This window comes from Rattus rattus, chromosome 7, assembly GCF_011064425.1.
Source record: "Rattus rattus isolate New Zealand chromosome 7, Rrattus_CSIRO_v1, whole genome shotgun sequence".
Classification (NCBI taxonomy): Eukaryota; Metazoa; Chordata; class Mammalia; order Rodentia; family Muridae; genus Rattus; species Rattus rattus.
The window spans coordinates 118530401-118551264 of NC_046160.1; the positions used below are offsets into that span (position 1 = coordinate 118530401).

Genomic DNA, 20864 nt, shown 5'->3' on the forward strand with positions numbered 1-20864 from the left:
AGCTTGAAAACATTCTACGACTTGTATGAAGACAACTTAGAGTAAGATGAATTCATGCACTGCATTATCCCTCTAACACAGTTCTGTCATACCTGTTGGAATACTGTCCATGAATGAAGCCCTGTGAGATTTCCAAGAGCTTGTGGGAAAATGCCAAGTAAACAAGACAGGAGCCTTGTAATCTCTGCTTCTCCATGACATGGATTTTGTGTTCCTCCCAGATAGAGTAAATAGAAACATGTTTGCTTCAGATGACACATTGTTGCTTGCTTTGGAAACAAAAATGTTTCCAAGTATGGGTTGCCCCTGTGACTGTATACAGCCTAAACTCATGGGAATTCTGCTCCTTTGGCCTTGCTTAACCCTCAGAATTCCTGCAGAATATAAACTGTCTGATGCTCTGAATAAAGTTACTCAACTCAAGCTACTGCGCTGAGACTTCAGCCCCCTCGTTTTTAGGATCCATTCTCCCAGGTTCACAGTGTGGAGCAGAGCAGTAACAACTAGGTGACCTTTCTAGACACTTTAATAGATTAGCCAAAACATACTGGTAACATAATTTCCATTGGGATTCTTTTGTGTTAATTAGCAGTTTTGTTAGGAGACCCTAGAAATTGTTTTTTAAGGTTTTATATAACTTCTGCACTCATTCCTTCCTCCTTCCCCCTTCCCTTCCCTCTCTCTTCCTCACCTCTATCAGTTGTGGGGGAGCAGTGGGGGCAAACCTAAGGCCTCAGTCATATTAAACACATGTTCTACTACTGAACCACAACTTGAACATCTTCAGTTTTTATTAAATTTTAATTTAAAACTTTTTGTTTACTTTTATGCATGTATGTGCTTTGCCTGCATATACAGCTACGCATCATGTGTGCCTGGTATCCTCAGATGCCAGAAGAGGGTGTCAGGTTCCTCAGCACTGGAAATGCAGACAGGCACAGAGGTACAGAGAATCACACCCCAGTCCTCTAGAAAAGTGGCCGGTGCTCTTAATGCTGAGTCATCTCTCCAGCCCACAGCCCCGACAGTTTTTAATCTTTCTTCTGCTCACTTTTCTGAGCCTCAGACCTCATGTGTCTTTATGCTGACTCTCCATTCACAGCTTCGTTGAATAAATTAGGTGTTAATATACTTAAGACCTCCACAGTAGGAAATAATTAGAGTAGTAATTTTATTCCTTAAACTTAGTGGAACTCAAATTAGAATGGTATTTTGATTTCTCCGTGATTGGCATAAGATCTACTGAAACTTCTGTGTTTTCTACTTAGATCTGGAACAGTCTGGGGCATGGTTTCATGTTCCTCGTACAGGTATTAGATGAGATCTGCCCTGTGGCTGAGTTTTTTAGCAGTCCTAAGGGCAGGCACTAGTTACATGCATCTCCCAAACCCATTGTCAAGCTTCAGCTCTCCAGCACCCCTAGGAACTTGAGGAGGCTTCATTACTCAGCAGGGAGCAACAAGGACATTTATTTTATTGGGATTATGGGGATGGTGCAGGGACAGCAAACCTCAAATTCATGCAGTGCCAATCACTTCAAGGACTGACTTCCCCAGAAATTAATGGACAAAGGGACTGCTCCCACTTGAAAACATCAAGAAGTCTGGGAAAGGGGACACAGTGGGCTACAGCAGAAGAGAGAAAGGTGGTCCTGTGCTGGGACAGGAGACATTTCTGCAGTTCAGCAAGCAGCATTTGCCTCCCTGTTTCTAAGGTGCACGAAGGCTAGCTATTAAGTCATTTAGGAAATGAGTCTTTGAGGAAGGTGGGATGATTCCAGTGGAAGCAAACTAGGAGCAAGATGCCGAGGGTTAGGTCCTACAGATGCAGAAAGAGGAATTATGGGGAAGGGGTCAAATGGAAAACAGTTCCATGGAGCAGGAGTATCCAAAGAAACCACCTGCCACCCTGTGTTGACCGAAGCACTTCCATGGCTCTCACAGAGAACTGAAGCCAGATTTTAACTGTGGCAGCAAAAAAACGACAGTGGCAACCTGACATCTGACCCCAAGGCCTCTCAAAGCCCCATTTAAAGACAGCACAGTGGGGAACAGAAGGGAGGAGTGCAGAGAGAACTGTAGAGAAACAGATGAGAATGCTACCTCAGGCTTGGCTTAGGAACAAGAGATGTCACATACTGGGTGAAAGATTGAAGCCCTGGTACTACATGCAAATAGATATGGGGAGACACTGACAGTGTCGGTCCTGGTTAAGAAGACCACTGCTGTGATGAAACACTGGGACCACAAGCAAGCTGGGGAGGAAAGGGTCTATGTGGCTTTACACTTCCACATCATAGTGCATCCTTGGAGGAAGTCAGGGCAGGAACCTAGAGGCAGGAGCCAATGCAGAGGCCATGGAGGGGTGTTACTCACTGGCTTGCTCCTCATGGCTTTCTCAGCCTGCTTTCTTATAGAACCCAGGACCACCAGCCCAGGGGTGGCCCCGCCCACACAAGCTGGGACCGCCCCATCAATCTTTAAAAAATGTCTTGGATCTTAGGCATGGACTTTTTCCAATTCATGTTCCCTCCTTTCAGATGTCTGTAGCTTGTGTCAAGTGGACATAAAACTATCCTGCACAATATGTAAAAAGAAAAGATAATTTCTAAGGGTCTCTTCCTTTACATGTTTGTCTTGAAGAAACCAAACGCGTCATTTTCAAGGAACCAGTAGTTCCACTAAATGGACACATGGAATTACTCTAATTAGTAAGGCACCTGCAGTCTTGGCCATGTGGAGACACTGTTCAGGTTGGTTCCGTTGACTTGAAATGAGTTTAATGAAAGCAAGATGGCTATGGGGTCTCCTGGGTGAACTTAAGAGCCAGATTCTCTCTTCCTTTCCTAATCCATTCAACAGATAAAGCTTCTTACACACATGGCAATCCTCTCAGGAGATTCAGTACCTATTTTTACCTAAGTAGACTCTCAACCCCTCCCTCTGCAATCCCGGACATCTGTCAGTCACTGCCCACCTCAAACAGAAGACTCTTTTTCCAGGACCACACACCGTGCTTATTCCCTAACATAACGAACACCACTGTGCTACTATTCTCTTGCTGTTATTTTTAAACACAATGCTGTTCTGTCACTCCCCCTGTCCCTCATATCCAACACCCACCTAACGTCCCTCCCTCCATGGGACCATTTAAAAGCCCCGATTGACCACCTTGGGTTTTCCCCATGACCTCCTCAGTGCTGTACTCACTGCTTACTGTAGGAGAATCCGTAACACATACACTAAGCTTTGTGGTCTCAGGAAACCTGATAGACCATCTGAGTTAACTTCCAGACTATAAAGCCACATCTACCAATATTTTGACTAGGTTAAAAGTTAAAGCACTATTTAATGTGGCCCCCTAGAGGCCTCCTTCCACCAAGTCATAAGAATTCCATGATGGAGCCTCAAACCCTAACTATTAGGCCGCTCAGGAAATGGTGCTCTAGGTGTTAATAATGAGAAAAACCGACCACTGTAGCCTCATGTTTTATTTTAAACCCTTAGCTATGGGACTACATATAGAGTAGTTGGCTTCAAACTTGGGATCCTCCTGCCTTAGCCTCCGAGCACCAGGGCGACAAGTGATCACCACCATTCCACGCTTCCTATGTCTTGTTAATTGACCGTGTGATCAATACTGTCTAGCTCGCATGTTCTTCTCTCCAGTGCAATGATGGTGTGCCCTTCGCCATGAGCCTGAACTGAAACACCACACAGAAAGCAATGGCTGGATCCTGTATGAGCAAAAAGTACACTGGTGCCTCCTTCTTGTCTCTTACTTGTTCCCCTTTTGGGTTTTCATAAAACAATAACAAACAAATAGATTACCATCAGAAAGCAAGTTCTTGAAAAGATTCTCCTACTTTGCTAGAGATGTGCCAGAGCACGGAATAGCCAAGAGGGACCTGGGGTCAATACTCGGAAAGAGTAGGGAAGAAAGACGTTTCCAAATAAAGATTCCTCCTAGTGTGGTTTGTAATAGCTCAAGACTGAAAATAACCACGACGTTCGATAGAAGGGAAAATGATAAATGTGTGGGCTACGAAATCTCAGGATCACTGTAAGTGTTGCAGATAACGCTTTTAGCCGTGGAGACATTGAGCAATAAACACAGGTCACAGCTGGGTGTGGTGATGCACATCTGAAATTCTAGCCCTTGGAAGGTGGAGGCAGGATTGGGAGCTCGGGGTCCACATCAGCCAGATAGTGAGTTCAAGGCCTGGCTGGGCCACACGAGATAGTGTCTGGACAAAAGATACAAAACCCCACAATAACAATAAATCAGTTCAGTACAGACTGAACATTAAAAGGGTTGGCTTCTTGATTAAGGAATATGCATGTGTGCACGCGCATACACACGCGCGCGCACACACACACACACACACACACACACGGGGGGGAGTAAATGATAAGCACTTCAGTGTTAATTCTGAGCACTTTTCAATTTTATAAGAAGTTTTACTTTAATTACGAAGCCATATTTATGTTCAATTGAAATAATCCAAGTATCAGGCAATGAAGATGAAACTGTAAAGGACAGAAAAGCCATCGCATGGTAACTCTCAGATTTATGCTTATTTTGGCATTCGCAAACCAAAAGATTACGTTACTTCTACCAAAAATACACCTGAGATATCAGGACAGATTTCTCTCCTAATCTGTGCACCAATAGAAGAAGACAAAAACAGACTTAAAATTTACCTTAGTAAAAAGGATATAAGGACATAAATAATTCTAACTTTTTCATGTCTCCTGGCCTCCTACACATATGGCCCCACGATACCATGGTGTGGCTCTGACCTACGTATGCCAAAATCTCATTTCATGTATGCAACTCTAAAAAGTTCTATTTAAACAGGTGTAAAGAGAAGTAGCCCACTATAAAACATGTACGGTCCTCATTTTATAGTTCCTCAGACGTCTCCAGAGAGGACAGAACAGGAAGTACATTTAGCAAACCCATGATGGTCAATGTCCTGACCTAGAGCTCAGTGGTATATTTCTCTTCCTCGAGGATGAATAAAGTCAGCATTTTCTACATGCACTCTTATCAAATAGTGATGATCCTCATCTTGGACCCTCCTCTCCTGATACACACACACACACACACACACACACACACACACACCCACACACAAAATACTATAGTACACACATGTATAAACACACATATGGCCTCCCTCCTTTATTTCCAAAGGACTTACTCATTACTAAGCTTCATTTCATGTCTCGCGTGATTTTTTTCTTTTAAATTGCTTTTTGAGATAATTTTGTATAGCCTAGACTTGCCTCAAAGTCACTATGTATTTGAGCCTGGCATTAAACTGCTAATCCTCCTGTCTCTGCCTCCCAAGTGTTGGGATTACAGGTATGCACCGCCACCGTCCCTGGCTTGAACATAAGTCTTTTTCTGATGAGGGAGATGTTGAAGACTGAACCCAGTGCCTTTAGCACATAGTCTCTAACTGAACTATATCCCAAGTCTTTGAACAGGTTAAACAAGATAGGGACATGGGGTACACAACAGTAAGCTAAACGACACACATTGTCCTGCTTCCACAAAGCAAGTCCTTAGAAATAGAATTTCACTACATTATCATACCCGGGTAGGCTAGGACATCTTCTTTAGAATTAGAGATGATGACTTAGAAATTAATTTTCTTAAAGGTTTACTTATTATATTCCGCATGTGTGGGTGTCATGCCTGCATGCATATATATGCACCAGGTCTGTTTCTGGTGCCTGTAGAGATCAGGAGAGGGCATCGGATGTCCTAGAATTGGAGTAACAGAGAGTGGGAGCCACCATGTGCATGCTGGGAACCAGGACTTCTGCAAGAACAACCAGGGCTCTTAACCACTGAGGCATTCTCCAGACCCTGGGAGTTAATATTCTGAGGCTGTCTATGTGTGTGCTGAGATCTGTCTTGTACGGGGTTTTGGGACATATTATCAAGAAGAAGAAAATACAGTTGGTGTGCAACAGGCATATAACATAAGAGTATATATGGAAACACATAAATGGCATAAAAGTATACATGCTTATGAGGTGTCACTGAAAAATCCACCTAACAGAAACTGAAGAAATCTTACCCCTCTCTCCAAGTGACCCCAGAGGTCTTTAGTCCACAATCCAGTGGCCTCTGCATATTCAAGCAGGATAAAGGCAGTACTGACACACAGAGGGGACAGCTCTGTGTCTCTTTAGAAAACACAAACACCACCAGAAATGTGCCCCAGCCTCCACCCCTGAGCTATACCCTTTCTACCCCTGAGCTGTACCACAGTCCACCACCCCCGGCTGTCCCCCAGATCCACTGCTGCTAATATTACCTGAACCCAAATCAGACATTGTGGGTCCTACTTGATGCCTCCTCTCAAAGCTCTGTCTATCTGGCCCTTCTCCAAAATTACACAGTATCTCTTTGCACCACTGAAAGAACCAGAGACAGACTGTGTATTCCAAATAGAAATTTTATATTTCCCACAGATAAAAGTATAAGGTAACTTGATGTGTATGATCCGGAGTCAGCCAGACAGAAGCTTAGTCATTCAGGGGTGCGGAGGGGACTGACTTTTATTCTCTGAATAGACAAGCCTATTCAGGCTGGTGAGATAAGGGGGGGAGGAGATTAACTACATTCCTCAGAGAGGAAAGAGGCAAGTGGAAATGAAGTGTTTACATTTTAAAATCATTGCCCAAAGCATTAAAAAAATGATCGCATGGTGTTTATTATGCACTCAGTATTACAGGTCCCTACACTTTCCCCACCTCCTGGTGAAGATTACTTCTAGGCGTGGCTGGCTTGGCTTAGATATTGAACCTTCTTAAAGACTCAGCTAATCCAAACCCTGTGTTATAGCTGCTTCATGAAGCAGTACCAACATGAAATTAAAAAAAAAAAAAAATCCAAAGTAGTCATCGTTGGTCTAAGGATGTCACCAAAAAGAAAACAAACAAAAATAGACAATAATTATGACAACAGCAAAATACACATCACCAGTACTCTCAGGTACCACTGAGAAGGGGAATCTCTCCAACATTTCAAATTCAAATTGTTGAGTTACCAAAGAGGTTCTCTCTCTCTCTCTCTCTCTCTCTCTCTCTCTCTCTCTCTGTGTGTGTGTGTGTGTGTGTGTGTGTGTGTGTGTGTGTAAACTAAATAACTAAATGATATACCAACCAAGGGAATAGAGAGTCCCATAAAGGATAGCAAAGGAGAGAGGCTCTGTACACAAGCATAGGGGAAATAAGGGGACAAGAAACAGCCTTGGACTTTCACAGGATGTCAAGTTTTACTCTGCCTGACAAGACAATGGTTCTCACTAGAACCTGTGGAATGATGTCATCATGCAGGTGAGGCAGATACAAGACAGAATGAGGCCTGTCACTGGAAGGAAGGATGGGCAGGAGAAAAGTTTGAGAGAAGAGAAGACTCGAACGGAAAGGACAAGGACGGAAAATGGGGGGAACAGGAGAGAAGCCATCGAGAAAGAACATGGAGGCTGACGCTAAGATTCCACTCTGTGTATTTACAGGTTGTTATGAACCTTCTTAAGGGATAGATGTGTACAGGGCTTTGTATGTTTAGGTGGGCAATTATATCTTATCAATTGGATCAGAGGTTATTGTGTTGTGTGTTCTTTCATGTATCGATTTAAGTTTAAGAGAGTGTGTGGCGGCTGGAGAAACTGGGCCACGGAATTGGGACGTGTGTTTCTGGCAGTGGTGATAACCTGCCTTGGGGACTGGAAGGATAGAGAGATTGTTGCCAGGCTCAGAGAGAGTGTTTGATATGGGATGGAACAGAACAGGTGAGAGGCTTTGCTGACCGAGATTAAGAAATCTACCAGATATCTTGGGGTGCCGGATCCAGTGTGGGGGTGAAAGAAAGCCACTCTTTATAATTTTACAACAACAAGAACCTTCCTCCTGCTGGCTCTCTAACAAGTATTACCCAAGAGAACTGCGTGGAAAAGAAGAGGGGATAGGAGAGAAATCAGACAGAGACCCATGAGAAATCACAGTGGATCACTTTATCCATAGAGTAGGATCCCAAAGGCAGGAAGCCCGAGAACAAGACTTTTTACAAGAGAGGATGGTAGAAAGCCTGGGAGGACAGATCATGGCCAGTGGGAAATGAGCTTCACCGCAGCCACGGATGCCGTCTTACTCGGTGTTTTACTGCAGTGGAGAGATATCATGACCGTGGCATCTCTTATAAAGGAAAGCATCTAACCGAGGCTGGCTCATTCATTCTCATCATGGCGGGAAGCATGGTGACGTGCAAACAGACATGGTACTGGAGGAGCTGAGTGTTCTACTCTGGATCCATCAGCAGCAGCAGGAAGAGACCCTGGGTCTCGCTTGGGCTTCGCAAACCTCAAAGCTCACCGTCCCAGTGACACACTTCCTCCAACAAGGCCATACTTCCTAACGCCCCACCCCAAGTAGTGCCACTCCTTGATCACTAAGCATTCAAATGGGGGCCATTCTTATTCGACCACTACAGACACCAAACAGAAAAAGAAGCCGTCGAGAGAATTGATATCCAACGATAATTAAGTAGCTAATCCTAGGGAACTGGAAAGAGAAACTCCACTTCTGTTTCTTTTTAGCTCAGTGGAGTTAACTAACCTCTAATAGCTTTCCTACTTGGAAGAGGGAGGCTGTGCCAACTTCTTCACAGTGTTGCTGGGCATCTTAGCAGAACACATACACACATGCACAGATGGTGTATTTAACACAGCGTCAGACTTAGAGTTGGTTTTTAGACGGTAATTATTATTTTGCACTAAAGAGGCACTCCCTTTCGTTCCACATTTTAACTCAGAAGCGCGTTGTTGAGTAGTTCCCGAGCACGCTGTCAAGATTCCCTCTCATGTGGGCTTCTGTATCAAAGCGCACCACATTAGCTCCAAAATTACTTTTCTAAATTTATCCCAGAGTAGTAAAGCGCATTCATCCTCCAAGCTGTGTCCAGGTGGAGACCTGGCGTGCCACACTCTAGGCAGACAGTCCCATTCACATACAACCCAATCGAACATGGTTTTTCCGCAATTAGTGTTTTATTAAGGGGGGTCAGCCTGACCCAGTTGGACAGCGAGAACCTCAACTGGGGAATTGCTTCCAAAGATCTGCCTGTGGCATGTCTGTCGGGCATTTTCTTCATTGTGAATTTATGTAGAAAGATCTCGCCCCCTATGGGTAGGACCAGCCCTAGGCAGAGCCTAGCCTATATGAGAGAGCCATTTGAGCACAGGAGCAAGTCCGTATTCCTTTGTGCTCTCTGCTTCAGTTCCTTCTACCAGATTCCCACCTTGAGTTCCTGCCTGGCTTCCCTGATAATGGGCTATAAAGCAAAAGCTAAAATAAACTCGTAAACCCTGTCCTCCCCAAGTTGCCTTTAGTCATGGTGTTGATCAAAGCAAGAGAAGCTAGGACCATGATATTAATGCAGCACAAAGGATCTCAAGGGAAGGTAGGAAAGCGTCTCAGAAACTGCCAAGCTGGATGTTTAAAGATTTAAACACCTGGATTCCTAGAGCCTGTCAAAAATGAGCTTAGGTATCAGCACACTCAGGGATACCTCTAATCTCTTTACTCTGGGAGCAGAACTGTGAGTTCAAGGCCACCAAGTCTACACAGTGAGTTCTGGGCCAGCCAGAGATAAACAATGAAACCCTGTCTTAAATAACTAACTAAATAAACAAACTAAGTTTATGGACTAATTAAATCTAGCATCAATGTCCAGATTTCCCAACAAAGTCACGAATTGTCCTTCAGCAAGCAAAGCCTTTTCAATGGCCTTACAAAATGTAATGATAATGTTGTAATTCCATATTAAAAACCAATGTCATCGCCTTTTGCTGCCTGATGTGCTCCCTTTCTTCTGACTGAAGAAACAGAGTATTTTCCCTTTTGTGTAGCAGGTTAAGTCACATTGGATTTCAAAGCCTGGGAGCTACTGACATAGCGTGAAGGCTGCATCTACCTTGTGCAGAAGAGTCTGTGACATCAATGGGAAGCTACAGCAGGGTGCAGCCAAGCCCCTCGGCTGGCACCTTGCAATGGGCCTTCCCCAACAATCAACAGCTGTACCCAAACTGCCTCCCCGCTCTGACCCGCTCTATTTCTCCTCTCACGTAGGGTAAACGGTCTTACCGCAGATGTCAGTCGAGCAAGGATTTCATCGCTGCTTTCTTCCGAGTCTTCCGCTTTCTGGTGAGACCTTTAAAAAAAACAAACAAACAAACAAACAAATGACAGATTACTCTCTTAGCACTGGTTGCTCAAACTTACCTACCAAATTTAGAAAATAAAGGGCCAAAAAAAAAAAAGACACTGTCATTATGTCATGAATGAAAGTGTGCAAGTAACACCGTGTTGGCAGAGCCAATGGGGCACAATCCGTCACCAGCCAATTGTTCCTTAGAGTCAGTCATCCAGTGGCTCTTCCTAATGGGCCAGCTGAGTTCAGTGGACCGGGTGCTGCTTCCCAGATGACGTCCCAGGATAACCCTGGCACACCTGATCTACAGATACGGTTATGAAAAACGTGCACACGAACGTAAGATGGTTAAGCACCGAGTTCCCCCTGAATCCAAATAAGACTGTGAAGCTATGAAATGTGAATTTTCCACTACACTTGAGTCTCAGCCCAAGCAAATTCACTGTGAAATAGTATATTTTAGGACTAATCCCACAGTGGAAATTATTATACAAAGTTTAAAAAAAAAAGAAAGGAGGAACTCTGATTTTTTTTTCAAGAAATCGCAGCCAATGTGAAGAGAAAAAGAAGTTATGCAAATATCAAGAAATAAACAAGACATAGCAGTACAAGATCATTTTCTTTAGGAAAAAAAAATCACCTGTATTATTCCCACAAACGTATACAATAACAAATTCTATACTTAAAAATATCTTATGGACTAGAGAGATGGCTTAGTTGTGAAGAGCACTGACTGCTCTTCCAGAGGTCCTGAGTTCAATTCCCAGCAACCACATGGTGGCTCACAACCATCTGTACCGGGATCTGATGCCCTCTTCTGGTGTGTCTGAAGACAGCTACAGTGTACTCATATATAATAAATAAATAAATAAATAAATAAATAAATAAATAAATAAATAAATCTTAAAAAAAAACTTATAAACTGTTTTTTTCTGATTTGGCGAACAATGAATTAATGCTAAAGGAATATATAAAATTGCACGCTAAATCTATTTCCATAAGCAAACCCTTTCAGCACAGCCTGTGGATGAGAGATTCTTGGTAATTGATCTATAAAGCAAAGTATCAGAAATGCAGTCCAGTGATTGATTTCCTATCTCTGGTAGCTGGGGTGGGTCAGGCTGTCCACAGCTGTCCACAGGGTAGAGCTCCGACTTTGTAAGAAGGGATGAACTAGTGATCAGCTTGGGAATCGGTTGCTTGATTGGTTGTCCTTTTCAGAAAGACAGACACAACCTTAAATCTGAGGAAGGGACACAAGCCGCTGCCTTTATAAGAATAGATAGAAGCAGCTATGGAATTTAGCTCCACTTGTCATCCACCTTAACTCCCAGCTAAATGAATCATCACCTAACTAAAGATTCGCAGAAGAAACTGAGTGTTTCACCTTCGCGTGTCTTTTTAAGGAGTCACCTGCATAATCATTATTTCCAACAACAATCCTTATTAAAATTTGCGCTTATTTAAAAAGGAGGCTGTACTGGGAAGAGATTTAAAACCCTACACTATTCAAACCACTGGGTTTAGCTTATGTAATTTGGCTTGGTAAACTGAACAGATCTGAAAGGAAATTAAGAACCAAGTACACCACAGAGCACAGTACCAAACTTATGTGCCTGCATCTAACCATCTCGGCAGCAAAACACGGCCTGCTGTGCCTTTTCTAGGCTTCTCAGACTCAAACCAATAGTTTCCTGATTGAAAAAGACTACAGGTCCCAGCTTCCCTTGCAGCCAACTGAAGCAGTTCTGGAAGGGAGGGGCTACAGTGTGGAAGCCATTTCCGCCCTGATAAGGGACCATATTCTACCTTCTGTTCAAAGGACTGAGAAAACTTCCCCCTCATGATGAATAGTCCCGCATAAGGTCACAGAGCACAACGCTCTTCCTTTCTACCTTCTTTGTCTCTACAGCTGCCTTAAGTAATCGATCACTAGAAGCTGCCTTTCTAGTGGCATTGGGTGCCAATTCCAGTAACCTGAATTTTCACCCCCACACACGGAATCATATATAATTAAATTAAATTAAATTATATATGCTTTCCTCTTTCCTGCTCCCTTCTCGGTGTTCTGGTACCCTGTGACCATCCATCCTTCCTGTACCCATTGCAGTTGTCCAGCCATCAACCACCCTTTCATGCTCCTTCCTCTGGTTCCGCTTGCTTTGGTTCAGGCCCTCAACTACACAGGAATTCATAACCATAACCACCTTTAAGCCTTCTGATTGACTCTGGTCTTTCTTGACCTTTTGTATCTCCTACAGACACCAAGATTTCCTTTCTAAAAATCCACATTCCTAGATGCCACCCAGAGGAGCCTCACTACCTTCTGAGGGCAGTTAAGTTTAAAAATAACTTTCCTCCCTGCTAAGGGGGTCCCCAACTCCCTACACCAGAAATTTTGTGTGTCTCACAGAACCTGAGGAAGCTCGGGACAGCAGGGCTGGTGATCACCAGCAAAAGGAGGGGGCTGAGGGGTGAGAGGCTGGGGTGGACGGACCAGGAAAACAGCAGGAGACCCTGCTGGTCTCTTACTCTGCTCTCCACAGCCACTGTGGCCACTTGGAACTTAACACCCTGCCCAGCTCTCTAATAAAATGGCCAGAATGATAATGTTTGCTTAATATGGCAAACGAATTTTACAAGATGTGGACAAATTCTTATTTACATATACAAATACACAACAGAGCGACTCAAGACAGACCAAGTTTTCAGCATCAGATTAAGTAGAAAAGAAAGCAGGTAAGGCAGCAAGTGTGCCGTCTGTATATTGTCCACTATCACTGGAACATGCTATGCCCCTCAGTGAACAAGAGAGGGAGAAGGCGAGAAGGGAGGGAAGGGAGGTTCTGGTTTGGCAGTCATTAGTGAATGGAAATAAAGAGACCCCGGGTGGAAGGCATGTTACAGGACAGGGAAGTGGCCTTAGGAAGAGAGATCCCTGGCTGAGTGTCCGCGGCTGCAGGAAGCTCTGGTCTATCGGGTGTGTTCCCTTTAGAAATTACAGCGATGCTTCCCGAGGACTCCGCTTTCCAACAGAAGCAGAGCTGGGAGTTCTCCAAGGGGATGAATGCACTGAGCTCCAGAGGCAAAGGCTTCTAAAAGTCTGTGAAATCTAATACCTTAGAGTTCTACCTTGTGGATGCAGGGATGCTAAAGTCTGTGTTCTTTGACCCTGCTAACCAGAAAACTGTACCCATGCCCACAAAAACAAAACACACCCATATACAAAAATATACATACAGGCACATACACACACACATGACATTCTCACATGTGCACATACATACACACACGACACACATACACACACATACACACATATACAACACACACCTGTGCACACATATATTCATGCACACATATTCATACACATGCATGCAAGACATGTACATAGGACACACACATGACACACATACACAACACACATGTCCACACACATACACACATGTACACGTACTCATATAAGACAAATGTGTGTATATACACACACACAACACAAGACACATGTACACAAGACACATGTACACACATACACATGCATATGTGCACACACAGGACACACATACACACATGTGGGACACACATGAACTTGCATATACATATGCACATGAGACACATACACACATACACAGAAGCACAAGCACTCATATAAGACAAACATGCATACATATGCATGCACAACATACAAGACACATGCATATAACACACACATATACACACACAGGACACAAATTGCACACATGCATGAGATACACTCATGCACTTGCATACATACATGCACACATGTGTGCATACAACACACACACACACACACACACACACCACCCCACAGAACAATTTGCTCTCTTCCCACAGTGCTCCCCAGCTTAACTCAGCTTAACTGATGGCAGCACTACACTATGTCTCTGGTTAGACATCATCCTTGACCCTCCCTGTTGCCCCCTCTGCTCCCCTCCACACTGAGACACACTATATCCACCTGCTGTATCCATCCATACTGCACTGCTCCTGACTCTCCCTTCAGAGCATTCTTCCCCTTCTCACAACGTGGAACATTACTGCTGTAATCCCAGCCATGAAGCCAGGGTGGCCTTGGGAACATGTAAGTTACAGCATGGCCTTCGTCCTCTATGCTTAGGATCACATGAGAAGAGGGAACCTCAAGTCACAGGTCAGACTGGCCGAGGGCCACACCTTCGAGGCTGTCGACTGATGATTGGTGTTGGTGGTCCTAGCTGCAGCCTCTCTAGACTGGACAGTGAGTAAGAAATGTATCAAAGTGAGTCAGAGAGGAAGCTCGTACACAGCGTTCTTCCACAGCTTCTGCTTTAGTCCCTGCTTGATTCCCTGCCCTGCCTTCCCTCCATGATAGATTATAACCTGGAAGTATAAGCCAAACCTTTTCCTTCCAACTTGCTTGGGGCCAGAATGTTTTATCACAACAGAAAATAAACTAGAACAGCCTTCCTGTGTGAAAACCATCCTTCGTTCAAAAGCACATAACTAATAAAGGCTGAATCTATTTGAGGGAGATGGCGTCACTGATCTCTACAAAGTCTGTGTGTCTCACATGCAGACATGCACATACACATACACACATAGACACACATGCACACACACAGATACACACACATGCACACACAACACAAATACATATATATATATATACACACATATACACACAGGACACACACACAAGACACACATATGCACACATGCACACACGCACACACACACACACACACACACTGGCACACACACATACACATGACACCCCATAGATCCTCACAGCTTGCTCCGCTAACAATCAAGTCTAGATCTTCCTTGTCCCACATACAGAACACTAATTGGATGGAAAGGACTGTTCATTTAACAAAGCAAATACCTATAGGAAAAGAACAACAGGCAGAAAGTAAGATTTTTTTTTTAATATAATGAATACAGCTGACTTCCTCAGAGACTATTTTTCCATTGTCAGCTGCTAGTTATGCTGACAGAAGAAGATTTCTAAGCATACACTGTGGCTGTCATGTGCTTCCCGGGCCCAGGGACACAGTAATGATGCCGATTGAAAGCTGAATCAAATCGGGTGTCCACGGATCTGTTTTTCACAGTTTATTTTGGGGGTTTTAAGGTAAGTGCCTATCACTATTTCAAATGCTAGTGCAAGCAGCCACACAAAGGGTCGAATTTTCCTACCAGACCTGCACTGCTCTCAAACATGGATGTGGTCAGATAATGATGAGCAATCTGTTCCTACCCCTGGATAAGCCTTGTCTGTAAACGGAGATTCTGGGGGACTCACCACCTCTGTGGCTGCAGGAGTAATGAGAAAATGACAAAGGCCAGTCTGACCTGATAGCAATCTGAAGAGATAAATGGAAACTTTCTTCACCTCTGACCCAAGTACAAGATGTGCCAGTGAAATCATGAAAGTATTTACTACTCAAAAAGTATTTGTTTACCCAGACAGTAATTTTTCCTCTCCAAACGTCCCAAAAATCTAATTAGGATAAGTCATAAGTACAGAGGGCAGATCAGGGACAGGAATGAATGACAGAACTGAACTTGAACCCCGGGTCAGAGCTGTGAGGGGGCAGGCACTACCCAGGAACAAGAATTTCCTGTGCTGCTTGTGTGTGTCAGGAAGAAACTATGGCAGGGTAGGAGAGTCAGGGGGCAGAGTAGGGGAGTGAGGGGCAGGGGGGGGAGTGAGGGGGCAGAGTAGAGGAGTGAGGGGCAGGGGGAGGGGAGTGAGGGGCAGGGGTGGGGAGGAGGGGGCAGGGGGGGGGGGAGGGGGGCAGGGTAGGGAGAGTGGGGCAGAGTGGGGAGTGGGGGGCAGGGGGGGGGGTGAGGGGCATGTTGGGGAGGAGGAACAGGGTAGGGGAGTGAGGGGCAGGGGTAGGGAGAGTAAGGGCAGAGGGGGGAGTGAGGGGCAGGGGTGGGGGAGGAGGGGCAGGGGAGAGTGAGGGAGTGGGGTGGGAGAGTGAGGGGCAGGATAGGGGAATGAGGGGCAAGTTAGGGAGAGTAAGGGGCAGGGGTGGGGGTGAGGGGCAGGGTGGGGGAGGGGGGCAGGGGTGGGAGAGTGAGGGGCAGGTTAGGGAGACTGAGGGGCAGGGGTGGGAGAGTGGGGGGAGTAGGGGTGGGGGGGTGGGGGGCAAAGTGGGAGAGCTCAGGGAGGTGGGGTGGGGGAGTGAGGGGCAGGGGTAGGGGAGTGAGGGGCAGGTTAGGGGAGTGAGGGGCAGGGTGGGAGAGTGAGGGCAGGTTAGGGAGGTGAGGGGTGGTTAGGGAGTGAGGGGCAGGGTAGGGGAGCTCAGGGGCAGGTTAGGGGAGTGAGAGGCAGGTTAGGGGAGTGAGGGGGCAGGATAGGGGAGTGAGGGGCAGGGTAGGGAGAGTGAGGGGCAGGTTAGGAGAGGAGGGGTGGGTTAGGGAGTGAGGGGCAGGGGTGGGGAGTGAGAGGCAGGGAGGGGGGTGAGGGGCAGGGTGGGAGAGTCAGGGGGCAGGGGTAGGGGGGTGGGGGCAGGGGTAGGGAGAGTCAGGGGGCAGGGGTGGGGGAGTGAGGGGCAGGGTGGGGAGATTGAGGGGCAGGGTAGGGGAATGAGGGGCAGGGTAGGGGAATGAGGGGCAGGGTAGGGGAGTGAGGGGCAGGAAGAGTAGCTTAGCAGGTAGACATTGTTGTTATTCAGGGTGATTAGGTAGCACAGGGACTGGTTCTGGGAGTCACTGTTGTAGAGCTGATGCTGAATGCATGCATGGAAGTAGAAAAGCAGAGACAAAGACTCAACGTTGTGTTTAGAGGTCAGGGCTTTAAATGTATGTTTTGCTATTATTCAGGCATGGCCAACCTGAATGATCAGAAGCCAGAAGGTTTAAAAAACAATGCTAAGAGATGACCATTCGTTGCAGTTCCCGGGAGGAGGAGACTCGTCACACCAAGGAGCTACAAAAGGAAGCTGCACCGTCAGCAAGGCAGAAGTGGGGAGAGAAGACACAGACAAGAACCTTTTTCCCGTGTTCCCCACAGTGAGGCGGGATTAAACAGGCTGAAGAAGGGCGGATAGTTTACCTCACTCTGGGGAACAGTTATCCCGTTTGCCTGGTATCTGAGTCTGCTGTGCTCAGGGAAGGTAGAAAACCCAAGCCCAAAAAAAGAGACCGGACTGCAGAGTTTGCACTGATTGGTCAACATAGGGAAAGGTCTTACTAGCCCCATGAATTGACCGGTCTTTAGAAGGGAGTCTCCTCAGGGTCAAGCAAGGCCTCACAACGCACAGCCCTAGGAACACAAAGTCCATGCAACCAGAGAAGAAACGTAAGCACTGTCACCGGTAAGAAGACAGAGCCAACAGATGCTGTCCCAGGAAGCGTGTGCAGAGGCTGCTTCCAAAAGAACAGGCGTCATCGGGTCAAGGATGCTGACCTGTCCAGGACTGAAACTCAACCACTTTATTTGGCAATATAGTAAGTAGGCTTGCAGTCATCACAAGGATGATTTAAGTGTTCGAGAAAGCTTCCTGTTGGACAGGAAAGACTTCATGTTCTCAAAGTGGCCCCATGCTAGCTACCCACCACATCCCACAAGGGCATCCTGTGAAAGAGCAGGGTAAGAAGCAGACACCATATTTGAATAACTTTACTGTATTAGACCAAAGGTAGGAGCTCCCTAGCTACCCAATAGGACGAGTGTTTATGTCAATAACAGACACCAGGTCCCTTAGCAAAACAACAACAACAACACTACATTTTTCTTTATATATCCTCTGTATCCTGAGCTGAGCCTAACTGGAAGGCTATGGTTTTATGTATTCAAAGGTCAGTGACAGACTGGAGTCCAGCCTCTTCACCCTTGTGAGCAGAGAGGCAGCATACTGCAGTTGAGCTGGGCTTGGCTTTGAAAAGCATCAGCTTCCAATCAGGTTCATATCAGGAAGAACCATTGTAGAAGTCCTGCCGGAACAACTAGGCTGCCTTTCTTGTTTCTGTTAATTTCTCAAACTTCACTCGCTCTCCTCTCCTCTCAACCATAGTAAAATAATAATAACAATAATAATAATAAAATAATAATAATAATATAACAAAAACAACAACAATAATAATAGCATCAGGAAGAAGTTCATTCCGAATAACTTAATCTGGGCTTCTATCTGAACGAGGTTCAACAACCGGTCTCTTTCCCTGAGACCAACCAATACCCTGAAAACCAACTCAATACTTTCAAAATCTCTCTTTTTCTTGGGGGAGGGGTGGATTAAAAAACGATTTCACAGAGAGTTGAACATTTGTTTCCTCAAACTAGGCAGCAAGCTCACACAGCGCAATCTCTCTTCCCGCTGTGGACATTGTGGACATTGTGGACATTGTGGACGACATTCTTTTTTAAATTACAAAATCCCCCTCATTATTTTTTCCCCTCTTTAAAAATACTTTTGTAGAGAACAGATTTGTGTTTATACAGGGACATTAAGTGGTTCTCTGGCATCATTTTAAAGTCATTTAGGAAGGATGGCGAGTTAGGGGACCTAATGTGGGATTGCGTAGGTAGAGCCTAATAGCTTTCAAATATCAAAAGGGTTATTAAAAGCACCACAGGATGGAGTTTTTAGCTCATAAATGGAAAAACAAGAATCAAAAGGACTTCAGAGGGTGTTTCAGTTAGAAGTCAAGAGTGAAAGAACAGAAAGCTAAGAGACGCAGAAGAACGGATTTTTTTTTCTTTTTAAAATCACCCACAGGAACAGCAGTGATTTACCAACCGCAAGTCTAAGACAGTCCAAGGACATCAGGGAAACTTCATAGGCAAGGTAGGACGTGGGCTCCCCCTTGAGGGTTGGGCAGAACTTAACAGGGAAAAGAAAAAGGCAAAACAGGGAGCAGAGCAGAGCAGAGCTCTAGCAGTCGAGTATGACCAGTGTGGCTGAAGACTGAGACAACAAGATTTCCAGGTCAAAGTCGGAGTTATAATGAAAGTCTGTGCAGGAACCAGGGGAGGGTGTGCGATTCAACTGAAAGACGGCAGTGTCCCTGGGCATCTTTTCTCTGACCATCCTTTATTCTAAAGTGGAATAGCTCAAAGGCAATAATCCAAGAATGTTCTACTGCTGCACAGAAGTTCTCATACCTCTAAGACAGAGCGGATATATATATGTTCTCTCTCCAGAAGAAAACCATGGTTTAGTAACTTTATTCTTTTATGCTAGGAATAAACAGGTCCTTGGTTCTCCAGCAACCATTTGTACCAGTGAGTGACTGTGACCAAACGCTCATGCCAAATGGAGGAAACTTGCTGATGAACGTGGCATTTCACAGTCCGTTCTCACCCCAGGACCTGCCATTTGTACTCACAGTAATCGGTATGACAGAAGATTGCAAGCCATCTGGAATTGGCATTAAGGCCTGAAGTTTTAAAATAACTGGCACTTTTCAAAAGCTGGAGCAGATCCAGGAGTTACTCAACGCAAGGCTACCTCAACCACTGGCATTCTAACTTGCCGTCTGGGGGAGGAGGGGGAGATTAAACCATGACTGCCTGCAAGATTATTCACTCCTCTCCAGCCTCCTCCTTAATCTGAGCATTACCCAGGGATCTCTACACCTCTACTGTGTGTAAAACACAGGAAATGGTAGAAGAACCCTATCAGAGAATAGCAGTCCTTCGGGGTTAATGTCAGTCACCACAGCTCTGTCTGATTGAAAAGCCTCGTCACTGCTTCCTAGAGAGCACCTTGGAATTTGCTGAAATGTGCCTCTACCTCTCTTAGATACTTGTGACCTCTACAAAGAGCATATTAAATAAAGGGCCCTCCATGTCGCCATAATTCAGTGTCATTGCCATCTACACTCCTATAGCACAGCCTCCTGCCCACGGAGGTGAGGACAAACCCATAATCGCTGTCTTCTCACACTTCCATAACTTGCGCTTACAACTCCCAGAAGAGGGTGCTGAGATCATCCCCTCACTTCTGAGAACACATCATAGCAGGGGTAAAGAATTGCGGCATTAAAGGTAGACCGGTGCAAACTCAACCACTGAAACTACCCTCTCCGTCTGTGTGACTTGACTTCCGTGCCTCAGTTTCTTCACTCATAAAATGGAAATTAGTGGTACCCGTCTTAAAGAATCTTTCTGAAGTGAAACAAAAACTGTAAGGAATTCTTCTAGTACTGTTCCTGACATGAAATATACGCTTGACATCCAACCTTCTTGTCAGAAATGTATCATTAGTATAAAATGTTCCTTCCTGAAAAGACCGAATTAACTACTCAACGCTGTCACTTTTAGCTAACAAGAGAGAGTTACTTTGCTATGGTTGGAGGAGTGCATCTCTTGGAAGCGATAGTCTCTACCTGAGAAGTAAGGGCAGTTCACTTGTCTTAAGAGTCAACGGTATGGGGCAGTGTTCTGGTACTTGAAGAGCTCTCTAAGTGATTCAGCTGACATTTCAATCTGCAACTCCTTTCTGAAATAAACTCTTCACTATTGCCAAGGATAAACAAGGCATGTCATAATCCCCATACCATGACTCAAGGAAGCCTCTGCTCATTAATTTTAACCATCCGGTGATTCACTCTCTTCAGGTGATAATGATTCACATGTTTTGATTTGGCCAAACATGGCTTCTAGATTATTTTCA

At 45.1% G+C, this 20864-nt stretch overlaps 1 protein-coding gene across 1 annotated transcript in view; it reads right to left on the reverse strand.

Moving 5' to 3' along the window:
- Rapgef5 (Rap guanine nucleotide exchange factor 5) overlaps positions 1 to 20864 on the reverse strand; it is a 230402-nt gene that overhangs the window by 158489 nt on the left and 51049 nt on the right. Inside the window, exon 6 of the mRNA XM_032908351.1 lies at positions 10167 to 10233. Coding sequence (XP_032764242.1) covers positions 10167 to 10233 — 67 coding nt within the window. The remainder of the gene's footprint in view (positions 1 to 10166; positions 10234 to 20864) is intronic.